Below are 21801 nucleotides of genomic sequence, written 5' to 3' on the forward strand. Positions count from 1 at the left end.
TGCAGCATAAAGATTATCTTTAACTCTCTCTCTCTCTCTCTCACACACACACACACACACACACACACACACACACACACACACACACACACACACACACACACACACACACACACACACACACACACACACACACACACACACACACACACACACACACACCAAACAAGGATTGTCAAACCAACTGTTGGACTGATATTCTTGACTGTTCATCTGTCCATTTTTGGACAATAACTGCAAGCCTTTCATTCAGTCATTCACATGGGTTAATTCCACAGCACCTGTCACTCATTCAGTTTGGCATCACTGGAAGTCTGTTGGCCTCGCCGTCACACCCACACAGCTGTGTTGTAGTCAAATAGAGGCTGCATTTTCTTGAGACCCGTCTCCGACTGTCTCCTGTCTATATAAACTCCTGCAAATGGCGGCTGGTGGACCTGGGGGAACTGGTAATGGTGGTTCCCATCTGTCTCACACAAGTGAGGAAATGGCCTGTTTTTGCCCTGCTGTGCATTGGACCAAAACGGCAGGTAAAAGCTGTGTTTCGAACTTTTAGGGGCCAGTTTCTTTGGCCTTTTGAAGAGGTCACTCTCTGACAGTCCAGGAGCCATCCAACCTGGTCTCTCCTTGAGCAGCTTGTCCCTGTCCGGCCTGACGCTGCGTAGGAACTTCTTGAAGATGTTTGTAGTTAACGAAAACTTCCTGCAGATCTCCTGTGAGCGGCTGAGGCGCAGAGGGTGAGCTGGAGAGTCTGGTCTGTCTACCCCTAAATCCATTATCCTGTCCTCACTCCTCCGGTCTTCTTCCCCTTCTTCTCTCTCCACCTCTGGCAAGTCCAGCCAGTTGCCCACAAGGTCAGCGAAGACATTGTCACCAAGCACCAAGGGCTGACGGTTGCGGCCGCCGCTCATGAGGGAAGAAGTCCAGTCACTGTCATTGTCTGTGCTGTCCTTGGAGTAGTCACTGTCCAGTGAAGGACCCTCTCGAGACAGGTTGTACAGGATCCCAGGGAGGTCCACCAACTGAGCGTGATGGAGAGCTTTAGGGGGAGGATAGGGCTCTGGTGGAGGGTTACCCACCACTGGTCCATAGAAATCCACTTGTGGAGCAGCGTATCCTGACCACCTCTTGGGTATAGACTCAAGGTCATGCAAGCTTTGGCCACTCCTCATGCTTCTGTCACTCATCTCACTGTCAAGACTAGACGCCAAAGAGGAAGAGGAGGGTCCTAGGCTGCTTCTGTTTAGAGATGGACTCCTGTCATCAAGGCTCAAGGTGTTTCCACTCCTCTGTGAGGACCTCACACTTGGAAACAGACTCAGGCTAGGTTCTTCAGGCACAGTTTGGCTAAAGCAAGTCCTGCGATAATTGCCTGAGGTTGAAGTTGCTGTAGCTGATGCTTGAGGTGACGCTGGTGGAGCAGAGCGTGGAAGACTTCGGTTAATGGGTCGACCTGAAACATCAAGGTTTTCTAGAGCTGTCTGAACCTGTAGGAGCTTCAGTTCCTGAAGGGCTCCCATCATGGAGTTCATCTGAGCATGGAGGCCATCTCCGGCTTCTTTCATAGACACCTGGAGAGAGACAAAGATCATCAATGGAGGAGATAATGATGAAGAAGAAGAATCTGACATGTCAAGTTATGCTTCACATCACTGCTGTAATCCTGCTTTTTAGTTTCCTGCCTTTGAGACTTCTCTTTTGTTTGTCTCAGTCTGCTCACCGTGTTTAATTATGGGTCATGTAACGCGGCTTTGGATGACCAGGGCCCCATATGGTCAGCATATGAGACACGATCCAGCCTATGACAGCTGTGAAACAGACTGGCTTGCATTTTCTTTCTCTTCCACTCTTCCTATCTCAGCCTTTTCCAGTTTCCATCCATTTAATTTAGTCCACATTTGATCCTTCCTTTGCTCCTTTGCATTTTTTCTACACTCCCACTTCTCCCCCTGCAGCAGTAATCATACGTTACTCCTCTCTCTTTTTGTTCTCGTGTTTAAAAACCTGATCTAACCACCTCCTCCTGAAGGCAAACAGAAAGGCCTAAGGCAACATCGTGACCCGTGTCTTGACTTGTTTGCCTGAATCATCCACGCCTCCATCTAGACTTTGAATCATAACACGTTTAAAAAAAAACACACCCACATCGCCAAAAGGTAGCAGCTGATTGATGAGCAAATCTGTAGCGAACCCTTCTGATTTTGCAAAAAATGGAAGAGGAAAGAAAGCATGCAAGGAATTTGGAGTAACGTGTGGGGGGGTAACTCCTGGTGAGAAAGTTTTAAGACACACCTAGTGGGAAAGATGAAACTGATAAACAACTTATAAATGCAGCAACACAGACATCTGTTACCAAGACAGAAATAAATATTAATTGCCCTTATAATACATCTCTTACCGTCACCAAGCAGGAGGTGTGGATACGTCTGTCTGACTCTGTTGATAGTCTCTGTTTCTCACCTCTATATGTATCCTTCTCCAATAAGAGAACATTGTTGGGTATCGCAGCCAATCAGAGCTTCCTATCTAGGCTAATACATCCAAACGATGGGGGGGTAGGGGGTTACTCAGGCGGAAATGGTCTGACAATGACAGGAGCAAGAGGGGAGACTCTGGGTAGCCGGGATGGTGAGAATGGAGCAGGTTGGGGAAGGGATCCCTCGCCATATGTTTGGATGCTGAGGAGAAAACTGTTGATGGGTTTAATTATGGATGACACCATAAGAACACAGAAGGAGGTTAGAGGCTGTGATATTTAATCTTGGGGGAGCAAGGATTGTTTTCAACCCCAGGTGGGAAAAGTAGACGTGTTGAACAAATGGCAGTCACAAACAAAGGCAGCGATGAACACAGTGAGAGAAAGAGACGCCGCAGAGGGTTTTCTGGGAAATCTGACAGACGTAACAGATACTCAGGTTTGACGCTGGTGCTGTATGAACACTTAACGAAGCCTGTAAATATTTGTTCTGCTATCAAATTATATTTGACTACACAAAACCTTTTAGAGTATGATCTTACGTACTATACACCTACTATACACGACTTATTAATTTTATTTCCTTAGATTATCCTCCTGATCATTTTATTATTTAACCTAACTTATCAATTAATTAAATTAACTTATTAATTATTAATTTTATGTGAATACACATTGAAGAACCCAAAATCAGAGGAAATCTGGGTATATTTGCCGCTCTTCTGTGACAAGTTGATCATCAGGGCTTGTAACGAAAGGCTCTGCTATTTCTCACAATATGTACCTAACACCTTTACAATGTTATAACATGTTATAACACTATTATAACACTTTATCATTATTGCTGCTGTTTAGTTGGTGACAAATCTGTACAAAAGTTTGCACATTTTCTTGTCTAAAACATGTGTCAAACTCATGGCCCGGGGGCCAAATGTGGCCCCCCACATCATTTTATGTGGCCCAAGAGAGCACAAACGATTGTCTAAAATAAATAGGTCAAAAGTGTGCTTTGACCTGAAAATTACATTTCCCACAATGCAGTAGTTCAGCCCATTTTAACCCTGACTAAATGTTGTGAACAAAGTTAACGTCCAAACTTGTGTCTGATGTTATTTTTCTTTATTGATTGATAGTTTGATCCTTGATTGATGGAGTTCTGTGGGTTTAATAACCTGACAAATGAAAAGGATTTATGTTAGAACAGAGAAACAAACATATTTTTTTCTGTGTAACTGTAATGTTTGTAACTTGAATAAGTAATAAATTCAGTTTTTTAACATTACGTAGTAGTTACATTTATGTTACATTGTGTTTAGTTACATTTATTAGCTAAATCTGGCCCCTGATGTGGCCTTCAGTGAAAAAGAGTTTGTCACCCCTTCCCTAAACCATTAACACACTGGGTTAACACACAGCCATATGGATGAGTGGGTTTACCAGTGCATGAACAGACTTAAGATCAGATAATAACCCTATCACTGCACATGCTGGGAACAAAAGCCCCTGAGCTTCTCTCAGATCTCTAAATTATCTAGTGAAGGTTCGTGTAATTATCACCATCAGGGTGTCTCTGGTCTTTGTCTCTGGGACATATGGCTGACTTCATTAGCTATAAGTCCCAGGAGAGGCTGGGAGAGAGCTCATAATTACAGTTCACTTTCCGTCACAACAAAACAGTTGCTGAAAAGTTGGTTACTGTTGTTACAACTCATAGTTTATGTAGGGATTAGCTGTGGGGATTACCACAATCGGAGCTGCTGGTGTAATCTGGACCATTTAAACACATTGAAGCTGCTATCCTGAGTAGCGTGTTCTCATGCGGTGTAATCGGGCCACACCTGTTTGCACACGTTACCCAAACACACCCAACGTAAACGCTCACACGCGGCTTTTTTCCATTCATGTGTAAACGTGTTACTTAAAACACTCTGGGCTGTTTACAGGCATTTCTATTCTTGGACAACATTAATGAATCATATTGTTTCCCAAGGAACAAACAGAGTTGCAGTAGCTAACCTGGACTCCATCGCTCCACCTTCACCAGGCTGAACTTGGTGACCTGATTGTGTCAAACGTTTTCATTCCAGAACGTTGATGCTAAAAGTGACTTCACAACAGCGTCCCGCAGCGATTTCTACTTTAAACACAGACGCTGTTCCTTGTGAGATGTCTCAGATTTACAAAGTGTGAATCAGCCCAGGGGCCTTGTTAGGATGAAAACACAACAGGCCTGATTGGAACACCTTACAAGAGATGTGTCCTTTCTAATTTAATAAGAGGACTGGGATTAAAATGGGGGCCGTGGGGGTTTCTGGCTGTATTTCCCAGAAACACCGGCATCATTAACTCATCCTTGTGAAATTTAGTCCTTTTCTTGAAATAAAGGCGTTCCTTTAAAATAAATAAATAAATAAATAAATAAATAAAAATTAAAATTAAAATTAAAAATAAAAATTACATAAAGAAAATAAAAATAAAAAGTTTCTTGAAGTAAAGCCGTTAATATGCGTTCTTCAAACGTTTATTTTTGTGTAACACCATAAAAAGCCATCCAAGTGAAAATCTGAATGAACAGAAGAAAGAATGCCCCTGGATGCCCCCTTCTCACCCCCCCCCCCCCCACTTCTTCTATGGCTGCAGTGATGCCAGCCAACCAGACATAATTACCTATCAAGAGCCAAAGGCTTCAAAGTTTAAGAACAACGACTGACAGTCTTGCATTAATGTTGAATGAAGGCTTATTAGAAAAAAAAGATCTGCCCATTTTAATGAAAACCGTTTATTCTTTAATTTATACTCTCTCGCCAGGATTCAACGACGTTGAAGATGCATCCTGAAAGCATCCAGTATTCATGCAGGTAAAGTAAACCTCATGAACCAGTGGCCTTCATGTCACCTCCATCCAGTGATGGAGCGAGGCAGGAAATAGTTGTGCAAAAAAACACACACTGATCGCACAGATTCACACGTGTTCAGACACGACTGGCATGAACCAAGTCAGTGTGTGAACGACACGCATGTTCCTGTTTGCATGTTGGATTTCAGCTCCGTCCCCGCTGTTGTTTATTTATTATTGGCTGGAGGGGGGAGCAAACAGGGAGGCCAAGGTTATCAGGCCCAGAAGCTCTTCCTGTTTAGAGGGTTACTCCATCCTCTCTCCACCTTCAACCCTAATTAAAACTGAATGGGGGGCTGTGTGGGGGTCGAGGACAGGAATGGGGTGTCTGTCCATACAGAGGCTGACTGTGGCTGACCTGCTGGATGTGAGGCAGACGGCTGCGTTCAGCCCAGAGGTGTACTAACGCTGTGCAGCAACGGCTGAGAGAAATAAATGACAGTGCTGTGGCCATGAAAGCTACTCTGGTAAAAAGGGCTTTATAGTAACTGTGTTCAGTCTGAATGTCCTCAGGGTCACATTTAGTGGAGGTAAAAGAGTGAAAAGTGTTCACTCCTGGAGAAAAAGTAGCTTTAATATGTCGACGCGACAAATTGGCACATTTTTAACCCACATTCTACTCTTATAATATTCATTGTGTTGACTAAGATGTTTGTGCAAGATGAGATACAGTAATCCCTCGAGATTCGCACTTCAAGATGACCGGCTTCACCTTATTTTGATTTTTAGTAGGTAGTCACATGATACGGTACGCACATTCTATTGGCTGACAGTAATCCGGAAGTGCGCTGCGTTACGAGACTCACGCACTTCTGTGGATTAAAAAAACAGTTTATCAGAATGTTGGAAAAGGTCACACAGATAGAAGCTTTAAGCATCACAGCGCATGTTTGGTCCGCTAACACATTAATGTTCGACAACATGCATTCTGAAGTCACAACAACACGGGGACGGGATAACGTGAACTCAGACTTCTCCTCAAATGAAGGCAGAATGTGGAGCAGAAAGACTAGAAGTCACCCCCCAGCTGTCCTGAAACAATCAATTGAAAATGTGTTTCACAGTGATTTTTCTTCCTGTGACACATGACAAAGCAGTTCCTGTGTATTGTAACAAAGTGATAGAGCAGCTCTAGCTCAAACACAATGAACACCCAAAGAAAAGCCCCACAGTTGCCCCCCCCCCCCGCAAGAGCCGGGTTCCAATTTTAGTGGAGGGGAAGGAAGGGCAGGCTGGAGAACACGAGCGGCGGGGGAGCCACCGAACAAATGAGCGTGAAACCAAACCATTATAGTGTCCCATGTTGGGTACAGAGTTCTGACACCCCCCCCTGGAGGTAATAAACACGATGGAACTCTGGATGGTTCCAGAACACCCTCCGGTTTCTCTCAGGTGATCTCACGCTCGTCGGGTTCATCCTTGAATTCCACGCTGACGGTTGTGTTTGAAGATGAGCCTCAGGCGTGAGAGAAAGAAGGAAGTCTGGCGCATATGAAATCAGCTCCAGCAGTGATGTCATCAAAGCTTTGACTCGCCGTCTGAAGGGCTGGAGGAAAGCAGGTGTGAGTCCTTCGCGGTGAGTCAGAAGACTCCCCAGCGTGTGGAGCTTCACCTCAAACCGGCAGGGAGGGCCGGTGTTGCTTTAGTGTGACTTTATGTCTGTTTCTTTAAAGAACGGTGAGTCAGACGTGAACCTGAGACATTTTTCACTGCTGCCGTCACATCATCAGGACCAGACTCGGACTTGAACCCTTACAGCCCCATGATCACACCCCCAGTGATCAAATCACATGATGTTTTTAAACCATTCTTAACAAATGAAGTCTGTCATATGGATTGTTGTGCGCATGTTTACGTGAATGTAGAGATGTGAAACTGTCTTCTGGTTTTTATTTGGATACGATTGACCCCGGAAAACTGGAGATATAAACGTTTACACTTGATCTATGACATTTGATCTATGATATTTGATCTATGACATTTGATCAAATGGCTTCTTATAATCAGACGGCAGGCGCCGTGTTTCTGTCCGTGTAGTCGCCATCGTACAAGCGGTGATGCATGTATTCATGTGATTCGAACATGTCTCGCGATTCGTGCATTTTGTCACGTGATGCAAACATGTACCGTGATTGGTGCATTTTATCATGTGACGCAAACGTGCATCAAAATTTTCGCATTTCAAGTTGCGCCGTCTTATCTTAAAAAAATTCGATGAGCGTGTTTTGGGTTTTTATGCGCAATAAAATACAATTCTTCCATTTCCAAATTTGACTGTGTGTGTCTATTTTGCCCCAATATGTCAATATAATAAGTTATAGGGAAATAAAAACTATCTCTTCATGTAGCTGGAGCATGGGTATGTTAAATCATTTGTAATGTGGTATATAGAGACAAATATCAGAAGTACCAAAAAAACCACCAAAATAGGTCAGGGCTGTAAGGGTTAACAACCCTGTTAATAAAAGTCCAAAGTCAGGACCAAAAAGCTCCAAAAACAGTGTGGAGGTCAGAGAGACTTGACCCTACCCCACACAGACTGACCCATCCTGACCCCCCACCCATGATGCAGCGCTCACACACACATCTGAGCCGAATGCATTGGGTTTCGTGTCTACAATAGAGATTAAGTTGTAATTATGTGATTTTTAAATAAACGTTGAATGCTCAACTGTATCAAGGTCAGTGTATGTGTGTGTGTGTGTGTGTGTGTGTGAATCTGAGCTCTTATTTAAACATAATGTGTGTTTTATAGAGCTGGTGTCCAATTTCAGGTCTTTGTGTGTAATTTTGAATCATTTCCACCAGGTATGACTCTAAAAACTCTAAAAACTGTTGAAACACGTGTTCGGAGGCGTCTGATCGGCCCGTTCGTGACTCCTCACCCTGTGGGGGGGGGGCCACAGAATGCAGACATCGTGTTCTTACTGGTATCAGGAAAAGGAAAATGCACGATAAAGGTGATGATAATGGATGAGATCATTACAGATGCTTTTTGTGAGTTAATAATAAGCAAATATCAACACTATATAACATGAAACACATGACCTCCACCCAGTGACCAATGATGGTGAGCATGACATCATGGATGGATGCAACACTCATGACTGATCAGGACAGGGTCGGGGCAAAGAAACTCACCTAATAGAATATTAAAGTGAGATGAAATGGTAAATGAATGGTAATATGGTCAAATCAATGAATGTTTGTGATCAGAACCGTCCAACCTTGAATAAAACAATCAAAACGAGCCACAGACTGAACAAAAGAAGCGTCTGGATACGGTCCATCTTTACTCGATTATCTTTGAAGAGGAGCCACAAGTGATGAAGAACAGCTCGGCTCCAGGTTGCAGGTGTGAGTCAGCGATGAGATGTTTGTGATCTGCGTGGCAGATGGAGCCGGTTTACGGATGAAGATGAAGGATGAAGAAGCCTCGGAGCGGAAAGAGGAGGGACAACCTTGGCATAGACGCCTCTTATTTTCTGAACAACAGATTGCGTCCCACATGGGACGGTGCAGACGGAGAGAGAGCACGGGACCATGTGGGGCGCCTGTTTAATCCACAGCATGGCAGGAACAGTTTTTCTATTATGTTACCAAACTGTGTGTGATGGGGCAGCTGGAACGCAACACCCCCACCCCCCCAACCCCTCAGCGTCGACTCCCTTAAAACAATCTGAATGAGCCACTTCAGAGACTTGTGGCTAATTTGGAGCATCCAAATCTCAGTGTGGATCGTGTTGCAAAACAGACGACCATGTGAGGCTGAATGGAAACAAAAAAGAAAAGAAAAAGGAATCTGTTTGTGCTTTGAAGATGATTCCAAATGAAATCTGTGCCAGTTGCTGGCTCGTTTTCCAAAAATTGGTCCACAGTGTCGCTGCCAACTGATTTGGTGTGAGGGTGCAGCTCAAAGCTTTTGTGTTTACATTTCAAAGACTGGATTTAGAGATAGAAATGTGAGTTTGGCACCAACAAATACATTTATTTACCAGAGGAAAGGGAGACACGAGGGAATACCAATGTCGTGAAACTCCCTGAGACTGCAGCTTCTCTCAAGACCCCACACATACTGTACATTACAGGTGTGCAATAAGCAATATTTTGCTTATTTTGAGCAGCCGACATAATAAAAATCAGATTACGATAAAACAGAAAATTTAAAATCACACACAACTGAAGGAGGGGAAAGCAGAAAATCCTTTGAATTCCTGTTCCAGGAATAAACCTAACATGTGGTCAACTCTTAAAATAGTTGAATAATTCTGCCTCAGCAAATAATAAACCGTTTATTTCCTGGTCTGCAGCAGCACAGGAACACATTTAATGCAGGTCAAAAGACTGAATCATACAAATATTTCTCTAATATTTCTTCTAACACAGCAAAAGGAACCGACTGGAACTCTTCTAGTTTCCAAACGCATTTACAGAGAGGAGGAGAAGGCGTCCAAGCTTCTGCTGCGCTCAGAGAACCGCTTTAGAATAAAAAACGTGATTTTAAAAAATACAGGCGCGCAACCCCCCCACCCCCACCCAAAGGGGATCTTAAAACTACAACCAGGTCACACAATACGCGCAAAAATAGTAAAAATAAATCATTTTACTTTAAAAATATATATATTTATGAGAAGTTATTCGTTAATTTAGACACACTGCATGTTTAAATGCGTCATTACGCGTTTATTACGCGTTATTGAAGTAGACTGAATGAAAGAACAGAAGTGTCCAACATACCAGCTCCTGCTTCAGGCGTCTCAGACACGCGTCCATGTTTCTGCTTTCTGCTTTGGAGAGCTGTGATTCCATCTTTATTTGTGGTGGTGGGGGGGGGGTACAACAATTTCAGATGGAATGCTTCACCTATCGCGGCTCGAACATGACCGTGAGATCTTTTCTATCGCGCAGACAAAATAAAAAAAAAAAACACTCTCACGGAGAGCGCAAACCCATTTCCAGCTACGAGATGCGCAAAATGTTGTTCCGGAATGCGCGCTGGGGTTTATTGTGACGCGATCCTTAGAATAAAGAAAATAAAAATAAAATCCCAATGAATAAAATGCTGTAAACACGATGGTGTCCTGATGATGGCTGCTTCAGGACTCTGCTGGCCCCTGTGCGTCTTACTGGCTGCTGTTGGCTGCTGTCAGCAGGTTGTGCGCTTGCGGTTTTTTTTTTTTCCTCCTCCGCTGCTATTTTCCCATTCAAGAGGAGCGCTTACGTTGTTCATCCAATTTCCTCCAACCCGTGAGCGTCACGGGATGTTTCATTCAAAACGACATCCGATATTAATAACTCTTATGATTATTATTTCATATATTACTATTATTATTATTATTATTATTATTATTATTATTATTATTATTATTATTATTATTATTATTATTATTATTATTATTATTAATATTAATAATAATAATAATAATAATTTTATTTTATTTTATTTTATTTTATTTTATTTTATTTTATTTTTTATTTTATTCATGTATGAAATGACATAAATGAAGAGAAAGAGTAAAATCTGTGGAGCATTTGGATCCAGGTTGAAGGTCAGATGATTGAACTCCTCTTCTCTCATTCTGGAGTCTGTGCTGGAGGAGGTTTTCTAGAGGATGTCTAAAGAGAACCGTGTGCTGAGAGGAGCCACAGGGACAGCTTCCTGTCACCGCGTCAGGCAGGAAACACCTGAGCCTCAGGCTTCAGTTTCCTGACCTGGATGTAAAACTTTATTAGCAGAGCAGGAAGAGCTGCACAAACACTCATGTTGTTGTTGAACACTTTAGTTTTAGGAGATGTTTTACATGCAAAGCAGAAAACTTTGAATATTTCAGCTCTAACTCAGGTTAAATATTCACAAAACTGATGAGGGAGACTGTCGTTTACCCAGCATGCAGTGGGTGTGGACAGTCGGTTCCAAACAGCTGTGTGGATGTTCATCCAGCTCCCAGCCGACATCAGGACCTTTGACCCCTGACCTCTGACCTGCGTCTGTCTCTGGTCCATAAAGCTGCTGATGAGACCCACGTGGATGAAGCAGAGAGGAAGAGGAGGAGAGACGCTCCTCTGGACCCCCAGAGTCCTGGTTCTGTTGGTTCTGCTGGTACACAGAAGTACTCAAAATACTATGACTACGGAGAGTACTACAGTACTACAGCTGGAATTACTACAGAGAGTACTACAGTACTACAGCTGGAATTACTACAGAGAGTACTACAGTACTACAGCTGGAATTACTACAGAGAGTACTACAGTACTACAGCTGGAATTACTACAGAGAGTACTACAGTACTACAGCTAATGGACGCGTTTGTCTACTCCAGAGCTTCCTGTCACTTGTGACATTAAATACTACTGTTACTACTATTACTACTACTATCACTACTATTACTATTACTACTACTACTGCTTCTACTACTACTACTACTTCTACTACTACTACTACTATTACTGCTACTACTACTATTACTACTACTACTACTGTCACTATTACTATTCCTACTATTACTATTATTATTACTACCACTACTACCATTACTACTGCTACTACTACTACTATTACTACTACTACTATTACTAATACTACTACTACTATTACTACTCCTACTACGTCTACTACTAATAATATTACTACTACTATTACTACTACAACTACTATTACTACTACAAATACTATTACTACTACTACAACTACTACTATTACTACTAATACTACTATTTCTACTACAACTACTACCATTACTACTACTACTATTACTACTAATGGTACTAGTAATCGCATTAGTACTAATATTCCTACTACTATTACTACTCATGCTATTGCTATTACTAGTTCTACTACCACTACCACTACTACTACTACTACTACTACTACTACTGCTACTATTACTACAGTATTTTCTGCACTATAAGGCGCACCCCCAATGAATGTCCTATTTCAAAACTTTTTTCACAAACAAGACACGTTGTTGAGACAATGAAATGCTTCTAGCTGCACCTCATAGTGTGTAAAATACTGTAATTATAATATTAATAAATCAACAATGAAACACTGGATCAGGTTTTTTTATTCCCACATCTGTTGTTAGTTGTTTTCACACGTGACTGTTTGTCAGACTGGACGTCTGTCTCTGGATCCTCCTGTCAGGGTGGATTCAGTCTCTGCTGCTCCGACTCCACCAGGATTAGATCTGTTCCTGCAGTTGTTGGTCCCCCAGGATCCACTTCCTGGTCCGGGTCTGTGTTCCTGCTGACAGCTGGGGGGACGCGTCTCTGGATCACTCAGCGCTGAAACACATGGAGCAGCAGCTGCTGGACAGAGAGCTTCATAGACTGTCTTCACTTCTTTAGTCACACACACACACACACACACACACACACACACACACACACACACACACACACACACACACACACACACACACACACACACACACACACACACACACACACACACACACACACACACACACATTCAATACATTTGATAAGTTTCAAACGAACCGACCATGATTTAAACACACACATGAACTCTGACCTGAACAAACAAGTGGAGAGTTTCAGGTTTTGAACACAAACAGGATGCAGTTCACATCTCGACCAGACGGTGGCAGCACACGTGTTGGTTCCGTCCACCTGTTCCCAGCGGTCCTGCTGTCGATCATCAGGGGATGAAGATAAAATCAAAATGAGTATAAAACAACTTTTATCAATTATCCATTAATTATCACACATTTCACCATCTTTTCTGCAACAATTCTTTGTTTGCAAAATGTTTTGAAACCTTAGAAGAAGAACAGTTGATAAAGAACCAATAAAGAAAATATTTGATGTTATTTAAACTACATGACTCGTTGTGTCTCAATGTAAACAAATAAACAAACAAACAAATAAACGAGCTTTTCGATAATGCTCTTTGTTTTTTTGAGTATTCCGCAACTTAAAAAAAAATCTTTACAAATGTTGATGCTATGCATGAGGAATGTGAAGCAGATTTGCGAGCAGGTGGATGTGTGTGTTTTTATCTCCAAACTAGTCAGAGTGTTTAAATCAGTGTGTGACGGGATAAACCAGGCACTAATGATGGGGGGCAAGATGTGAAAGTGTGAGTCACCGGGAGGTGATGGAGATGACAGAACAACACCTGGACGAACCCATGAGGCGCGTCAGAAGAACTCCACACGACGCTGTTGCATTCAGAGGCAGGTTCTCTTTTTTTTTCACCTGACCCTGAGTTACCAAATAAACCATTGGGATTTAAATTTATATAATATTTAATAATAAAATATAGAGTAAGAACTGTGGATACAATAAAGTGTGATACACTATGTGTTAGGGGTGACAAGCATCTTTATCTAAATGATATATTTCACATATATTCCTCTGTGATGTGTGTTTTCCAGGTGACAAAGACAAATTGTGTCCCAGAAAGTTAAACTCATGAAACAGACTACATATTTTTGTTAATCCCACTTAGAGTTGTAATTCAACCTTAAACTCCTTGGTTTAGTTTTAAATAGAACTCTTGACCTGTTTCAGTCACATTTGGATGAATGCTGGTGAGAGGATGTTGAGACGCTTAGTCATGTTCTGGAGGGTTCTGTCGCGTTTCTCTGTCTGTTAAAGCGCTTTGAAATGTCTGCTGATGTGATTAACCGCTTTATAAATAAAGGATGATTAATGGATTGAATAGTTATAAAATGTTCAAGAGTTTTCTGAATGATCTGTTCATATATAATTTGCTGCCATCTAGTGGAAGACACACACACATGCAGGGAGGCACCATCGTGCTACAATAAAGTTATCCTGTATTTGCAGTGACGTTGAAAGAGCAGAACCTTTTATCGGTGTAATGCTGCAAAATAAAAAATAAATGAACAAAGTAAATATTGAAATTAGATAGTTAGAAATTTTAGGTTATCTATCATTGCTTTATTTCACTCTGACATGTGTACTTCAATATATGTTTACTTTTATTTTTCTCAAAAAGGTGAAAACTAATTCAATTCTAAAATTTATTCCGAGACAGAATAAATTTATAAATCTTGTATTTCTTTGCAGCTGTTCACTCCTTTGGTGTTAAGAGCGAGAACAAAGACAGCGCCGTGTTGTTGTGGCAGATTTTATTTCTTATCTGACACTTTGTCGTTGTTCTAACAAATAAATTGACAGAATACTGTAAGCACAGCAAATGGACAGAAAAGCTCAGTTCAAAAAGGATAAAAAATAGAAGAAACAACACAAACAGCAATGCCAAGACTTTTAAAAAAGTGACCCTAGAAAGTCCATCACAAAAATGACAACATGTAATCATCACTCACTGATGGGAGAGAAGTGCTGTTTGTTGTTAAAGCTGATACTGCAAAAAGCCCTAATGTGTAGAAACCGCATCCATCAGCGGGAACCGAAACCCAAACTATGAACACCATGATGCTTGATATTTTCGGCATTAACACTGAGAATAAAAAGTCACCTAAAGGGATTGATTTTTTTTTTTTTAAATAGCAGCATAGAGAGCGGGACAAAATACTGATATGCAACACAAATTACAAAAAATACAGCAAAATAATGTCACTGGTACTTCATGATCAAAAAACACATGAAGGTACAAATGAACCCAAAGGTAAAGTCAAAGCACAAGTAGTCACAAACTATTCCAAACACCAGGCGTCTATTATTCACTTTAAATGAGCAACAATGTGCAGCAGATAAATGAAACATGATCCACTGAGCAAATTCATTTCAGGACTTTTTTTTTTGCATCTTGTGACCTTCTCTGAGATCAACCAAGATCCTCTTCAGAAACATCCCTCAACAACAGTCTGTCAGAATCTATTGATCTATTGATTTATCAATGCTGGTTAACGCTTTACATCCATTTAATGCATATCGGCGCCCAAAGAGACCAAACCGTTCATTAAGGACGGGGTGTTGATGGCTGACAGAGAAACAGGACATTTAACAAGGATTCTCCTGTCAGTTCATAAACCAAACAATGCTCATTTGTACAATTTGTACATTTTAAATGTGTTTAACTGTTAAAAACTTTTGTTTTAATAAAACATCCTTTTATTAACGGTTTCATTTACAGTCAAGACATCAAATCTAATCCTTTGTTCTTCTGCTTGATTCAAGAGACGACAGGAAACAAAATAGGAACTCTACCTGAAACAACTCAATGATCAATCAATCAATCAATCAATCAATCAATCAATCAATCAATCAATCAATCAATCAATCAATCAATCAATCAATCATTAACTCAAACAACCAACCAACCTTTTAATCAACCAATCAACCAACCGACCAACCAACCAACCAACCAACCAACCAACCAACCAACCAACCAACCAATCAATCAATCAATCAATCAATCAATCAATCAATCAATCATTCATTAAATGAACCAACCAACCAAACAACCAACCAAACCAACCAACCAATCATTAAATCAATCATTAAATCAATCAAACAATCAATCAATCAATCAACCAACCAATCAATCAATCAATCATTAAACCAACCAATCAATGAATCAACCAACCAACCAACCAACCAACCAACCAACCAATCAATCAATCAATCAATCAATCAATCAATCAATCAATCAATCAATCAATCAATCAATCAATCACAATTTCTTCTTGTTCTCTCCACTTTAAAACTGAAAATTATCAGATTTTCACAATAATGTGGCTGTTTCTCACACACACACACACACACACACACACACACACACACACACACACACACACACACACACACACACACACACACACACACACACACACACACTGTACATGTCTGATGTATCTTTTTAAATTCCCTCTCATTCACACTAAACCACTGAAACTGGTCTCTGTTGTCTGAAGCTGTTCAAAACGGTTTCAGTTCTGATCTGAAGCCTCTTGGACGAGAGGAGAAACGTCTTCCTGAAACTTCCTTTAAGTCCAGTGGGTTGATTTAAACAGCTTCAGGTACTAGACTGAAAATAAAACTTTTTTAAAATCATGTTTTTGCGACGACTTCTTAAAGTTCTCGTCTCCCATTGGCCTGGGATCTGAGCGCCGACAGGAGATGTTTCTCACCTCCGTCTCTCCGGTTCCACAAAGATGGAGTCATGTGAAACAAACATGAAGCGTCTGAAACACAGTTTGAAACAAACCAAAAAAACCCCCCCAAAACTTTTCAGTCTCACAAATACTTTTATGACGAAAACTAAAACTTGTTTTCTGGAGTGTTTTTTTGTTTTACTCAAAATATATAAGACAAACCACACACAATACAAACAAGACCGACCAACACTTCTTCTCACTTCAACACGTTTAAAGTCCACAACATCTCCAGTTCCCTGCTGGACCAGCAACGCTTTACATTTGTCTCCACAGCGTCCGATGACTTTATAATTGCACGATGTCTTTCGTTCTATTCTGGCTGTACTTCACCCGTCTCCCACTGAAAAACTGGTGACTCCTCTGGAGCTCAGCGCTCCTCCTGTTTACAAGGGGGGGTGAGACACTCCTCATCCTCCCCTTCATCGCTCCTCTCCTCCTGATGGACTGTGTTACCAGCCAGAGAGTCACAGCGCAGAGACTTTGACGATGTTGGTGCAAGCTGAGCTTCTCGTGGTCTGGACGCTGGGGGCCACCGGGAGCCCCATGGGAGGGGGCAGCCTCCTGTGCTGGAGCCCGTGGAAACCGTCGCCCTCGGGGGTCAGAGCCGGAGGAGAAGGGAGGCTGATGATCGCCGTGGTGATCCGGCCGCTTTTGCAGTTAATTCTGCCGCTGTTGTCGGTTTTCAGGTTGAGGCTGGAACGACTAAAAAACAAAAAATACAGAAAGAGTTTATAAAGTTATGCAGGTTAACATCTGTTCAGAGATAACATCTCTGAAAAACGATAAAATATTAAAATATATTCAATCACCACTAATCAGTGATCTGGTCGACTAACTTGTTTCAAGGGCTTATTTGTACAAATGTTTGCTTTTAATCTGTGCAGCTTTTTCCGCACAAACTCAAAGTTCACTTTTAATCATAAAAAATAAAAAAATAATATCTAAACAGGAAACTTTTCACACACAAACTGGTCTGGAGTCTGAGGAAGGAAGCTGCTCCATATTACGTCTACATCTGTTGCCAGCTGGAAACAGGAACACAAGACGGAAAATGTACATCATCTAACTACAGTATGTTCAGTTTACGCTAAATAATCCACTGGATTATTAGAGAAATATGACTTTCTTCTGAACGTTAGCTGATCTGAAGCCTGGAGGGATTTCTTGTATTTCTTTTCCACCCAACCGGTCAAGGCGGATGGCTGCCCAAAAGAGTCCGGGTCCTGGCCGGAGTTTCTTCCTCAATGAAGGAGTTTTTCCCTGCTGCAGTCGCTGATGCTCGCTTATAGAGGGTTCTGTTGGGTTTTTCTATTTGTTAAAGCACTTTGAAATGTCTTTTGCCATGATTAAGCGTTTTAAAAATAATGATCGATTGATTAGCTTACAAGCATGGAGCACAGAAATCCATTCATTCCTTAGTTTAGTTTCTGCGTTTCTAACATCCTTTCCTGTTACCTGGCAGCGTGATAGGGCGGGTCGTCACAATGCATGCGCATGGCGCTGAGCTCCTGCAGGGGGTCCTGAAGGGCGGGGGGCAGGCTGACGTTGGGTAGGGGGGTGTTTGTCTTCCGCCTGCAGCCACAACCGCTACACCCGGCGCTGCTGCGGCTGGACAGGGACGCGCTGCGTGACGGGTACGTCTGGAGCGCCGTTTCCAAACAGTTCTGCTCGAACATCTGCTCGTCCACGAACTCGTGAGCCTGGATGGAAGAAACAGGTTCTGAAGGTTTATTTACTGCCTCCTGGTGGAGGGAGGGAGCACGTCTGTGTATTAAAGAAACACTTAAAAGTGCTTTAAACCTTCTATAATCTGTCAGTATGTCAGTATGGGGAGGGTTCATACACGTCTAAATTACCGTAAATAATAAAATAAATAGATCGTCGCAATATCGCAGAATTTCGTTAGTTGCGGGTCGTCCTGGAACGCCTTAACAGCGAGTAACGAGGGATTACTGTATACATTTTAGACAGTATATATTGACTATCAGAAAAAAACAAGTCATTCTTAGGATGAACTGAATTCACACAAAGACAGAAATAAATGTCCATGGGTAGTAATTAACAATGGAGGACAGGGAGTAAATGAAACCATGAAAAGTTGGTTTAGGTGTGAATAAAAACGTAAACTAAATAAGAATAATACAAAAAGGAAAGTGATAGAAAAAGAAATAGAAATAGATTTTTGTGAAAGTATATTGTTTCTACTCCAAATCCTTGTAGTTAGTATATTACATTTACATTTTCTTGCGCCTCATAGTGCGGAAAATACTGTAAATATAATATAATACCTACAGAAAAAATTTAAATTTTTTAAAAAATTTAATTAATTAATTGATTGAATTTTTTAAAAAGCTTTTAATTTTCTCAAAAACCAACAATGCGCCTTATAATCCAGTGCGCCTTATATATGGAAAAAAGTCTTAAAATAGGTCATTCATTGAAGATGCGCCTTATAGTCCAGAAAATACTGTAATATTGGTAAATACAATAAACAGTAAACATCACACATGATCAGATGGGGATCAGGTACCCACTGTTGTTTTTTCCAGACAGTGCAGCAGGTGGTGATGTTGGCTCTCTAACAGAGACACGGACTTGATCAGCTTCTGCTCCTCTTCCTCTGTGTCCTTAAAAAGTCACACACACACACACACACACACACACACACACACACACACACACACACACACACACACACACACACACACACACACACACACACACACACACACACACACACACACACACACACACACTTGATAAATGCATTGTTTGTAATAACTCTGATGTGGGCTCTGTCTTGAAGGTTCATACTGACTGATGGCCGCTCATGCAAATTAATTTCACACTAATGGTGAGCAGGTAGTCACACACTCCTGCTGGCATTCAAGTCGTCCACTTGCGGTTACATAACGTCATTCCTGCTAGGTGTGAATTAGTCTTGGGAGTGTATTTTTATTATCAATTAATTAACTGCTTCCTTGTGTAATAAAAAAAGAACTTCTTGTTTGCTTGAATATACAAATAAAACACAACTTGTACAGTTGCGTTGTTCCAGGCTCTGTTACTTAACTCTCTAAGTCGACACCACTGGGTGTTACGAGACGCTCCGAGGCAGCTGAGCGGTGGTTACTGATGTATGAAGCTTCATAAATTTGTGAAAACAAGTTGAGGAAAAACAGAAAAAAGAAACATATGGAAGCAGTTTTTTGTTTTTTTTTGGTATTTCTCCAAGTGGAGGGTTTGATTTCAAAAGCCCAGACTCCAAATACTGTCTCATAGTAATCAAAATTGCAAGAAAACATAAAAAAAAACGGAAAACAAATTAATTCTCCCCCCTACCACCCCATTCCACATGCACATTGTTACTCAAAGGATTTGTGTGGGTGGTGATCCAGCTCAAGGGCTCTCATTCAGATTCCAGACACATGAACAATACAGAGATGTGGGCTCCAGAGAACGCCTTCTGATGTCTGAATGTGATGATTTTCTCCATGGAAGGAGGTCCTATCAAAGACGGGGTGCAGCTGGAGACTCAGGCCTTCTCCTAGGTTCAAAGTTACCTTCCTGTGAGTGAAGGAGTGACTCTGATGCTCTCTGAAGCGTGTGACGCCGATGGCATCACCAAAGCAGCTCTTCATGATCACACGTTTCAGAAGGTGATCGGAAATACAATCCCTTTAAAATTCAGTCTAGGAGTGAACGTTTCCCCTCGATGGAGATAATCCACTCATCTGACAGGTGAAGCATCAAAAATCTGCTGATTGAACAACACGTCGTTGTTACACAGGTGCGCGTCGGAACGATTACAATAAAAGAGCCGCGCTAAAAGATGCAGTTAAAACACAACACAATGGCGCAGATGTCGCAAATTGTAAAGGTGGGAATGTTTCCATCCACTCGGCGTGACAGGAGTGGTTCAATGAGCCGATAAACAGCGTCATTAGAGAACAGGTGTGGTCTGGAATGATCACTATAAAATAAAAACACTAGCATTTGTTGAAAACTGCAATATTGATCGGAAATAAACAAAAAATATATAATAAAAAAAATAAAAAAATAAAAAATGTATAAATAAATAATATAAATAAACATAATATAAATAATATTATAAATTAATAATATAAATACTTTTAATTTATAAAATAAAATAATAAAAAATATAAATATAATAATAAAAAATATAAAAAATATGTTTATTGACATAAACATTAGCACCTTTTTTTAAGTGGTCAGTATCTGGTGTGAAAGATATTTTCCTGTCCATCATCTGCATGATTGAGGCGATCAGGTTGTTGATTGCAGTCTTTGGGATATTGGTTCGCGTCCCTTCAGTGGCAGGATATTGGCAGGCGCTGGAACACGTCGCACACACGCTGATCCGTAGGATCCCGTGATGCTCAGTTGGTGATAGACATGATGAAGGCCATGTAATAACTGGGATGTTTGCAGCCTCCAGGAATTGTGTGCAGATCCTTACAACACGTGTCTCTGGTGTTTTCTCGCTCCGACGTGAGCTGATGGTGCAGAATGAAGGGAATGAAGCCCTCAGGATGTGTGCCCATCATCAACACACACCTGTGTTCTTTGTCTAGTTTATGCTGCACATGCTACAACTCCACCGCCACCATCAGGAAGCTGAAGCTGCAGGTGTTTTACCCTGGAACAGATTCTACTATACCCAAAATCTTTGGTCAGGAGGGGCAACTGCTGCCTCGGCTGTCTGGTTGGCTGGTCTCAGGTGGTGTGTGTGTGTGTGTGTAGACTGTGGATTTAGCCATACAGAGCTACTATCCACAAGTCACAGATTTTAAGCAGGTAGTCACAGGATACTGTACCAAATGCTGTTTGCTGATGACATCCTGCTTTTCGTGAGAACACAGCGCACTTCTGTGAGACACAAAAGTGTTTTAAACAGTCTATCAGAGTGTGGGACAAGGTAATACAGATAGAAGGTGGTTTAATATCAAAACAGGGAGGGTTCAGTCTACATAATGTTAGATTTCTGACTTAACAACTGGTGGAAAACAAAAAAAAAGTTGCTGTGGTTGTATTTTATTTATTCGTGGGGAGTCTTTCTGTATGGCTCAAGTGCCTTTAAATCATTTATTATGGGTAGGTGATGTGATGCTACATAAAGGGGGATGCATGCATGGTGTGTTTTACTGGTTGCATTAAAAGACCGGAAATTAATAAGATCACAGATCATCTGGCGTCAAATTAGAGATGCTGTGTTTTATTGGATTTATCTTTATTCCCCCTAAAAATCACTGTTTGCTATCTTAGTCAAAGATGTCAAATGGCTTTCTTCATCCATC

General features: G+C 41.3%; 2 protein-coding genes across 2 annotated transcripts in view; both read right to left on the bottom strand.

Moving 5' to 3' along the window:
• Positions 1 to 220: 220 nt before the first annotated feature.
• On the bottom strand, positions 221 to 10503 carry inka2 (inka box actin regulator 2). The gene is made up of 2 exons (XM_068316141.1): positions 10110 to 10503; positions 221 to 1571 (listed from the first exon to the last, which is right to left on the bottom strand). The coding sequence occupies exons 1-2, from the start codon at positions 10179 to 10181 to the stop codon at positions 330 to 332; spliced, it is 1314 nt and encodes a 437-aa protein (XP_068172242.1). The 5' UTR covers positions 10182 to 10503; the 3' UTR covers positions 221 to 329.
• A 6444-nt stretch (positions 10504 to 16947) lies between these two features.
• The window catches only part of LOC137595745 (A-type voltage-gated potassium channel KCND3-like), a 67562-nt gene continuing 62708 nt past the window's right edge, over positions 16948 to 21801 (bottom strand). The window contains exons 4-6 of the mRNA XM_068316007.1: positions 19018 to 19110; positions 17939 to 18183; positions 16948 to 17185 (exon numbers count right to left, since the gene is read on the bottom strand). Coding sequence (XP_068172108.1) covers positions 16948 to 17185; positions 17939 to 18183; positions 19018 to 19110 — 576 coding nt within the window. The remainder of the gene's footprint in view (positions 17186 to 17938; positions 18184 to 19017; positions 19111 to 21801) is intronic.

The sequence above is a fragment of the Antennarius striatus genome, chromosome 5 (genome assembly GCF_040054535.1).
Source record: "Antennarius striatus isolate MH-2024 chromosome 5, ASM4005453v1, whole genome shotgun sequence".
Lineage (NCBI taxonomy): Eukaryota > Metazoa > Chordata > Actinopteri > Lophiiformes > Antennariidae > Antennarius > Antennarius striatus.

Excerpts from the sequence above, each read along its gene's own strand:
- inka2 (XM_068316141.1), bottom strand. The coding sequence starts at position 10,181 with ATGGAATCACAGCTCTCCAAAGCAGAAAGCAGAAACATGGACGCGTGT. Across the intron at positions 1,572-10,109 it reads GACGCCTGAAGCAGGAGCTG|GTGTCTATGAAAGAAGCCGG; the intron begins GTATGTTGGACA and ends GTCTCTCTCCAG.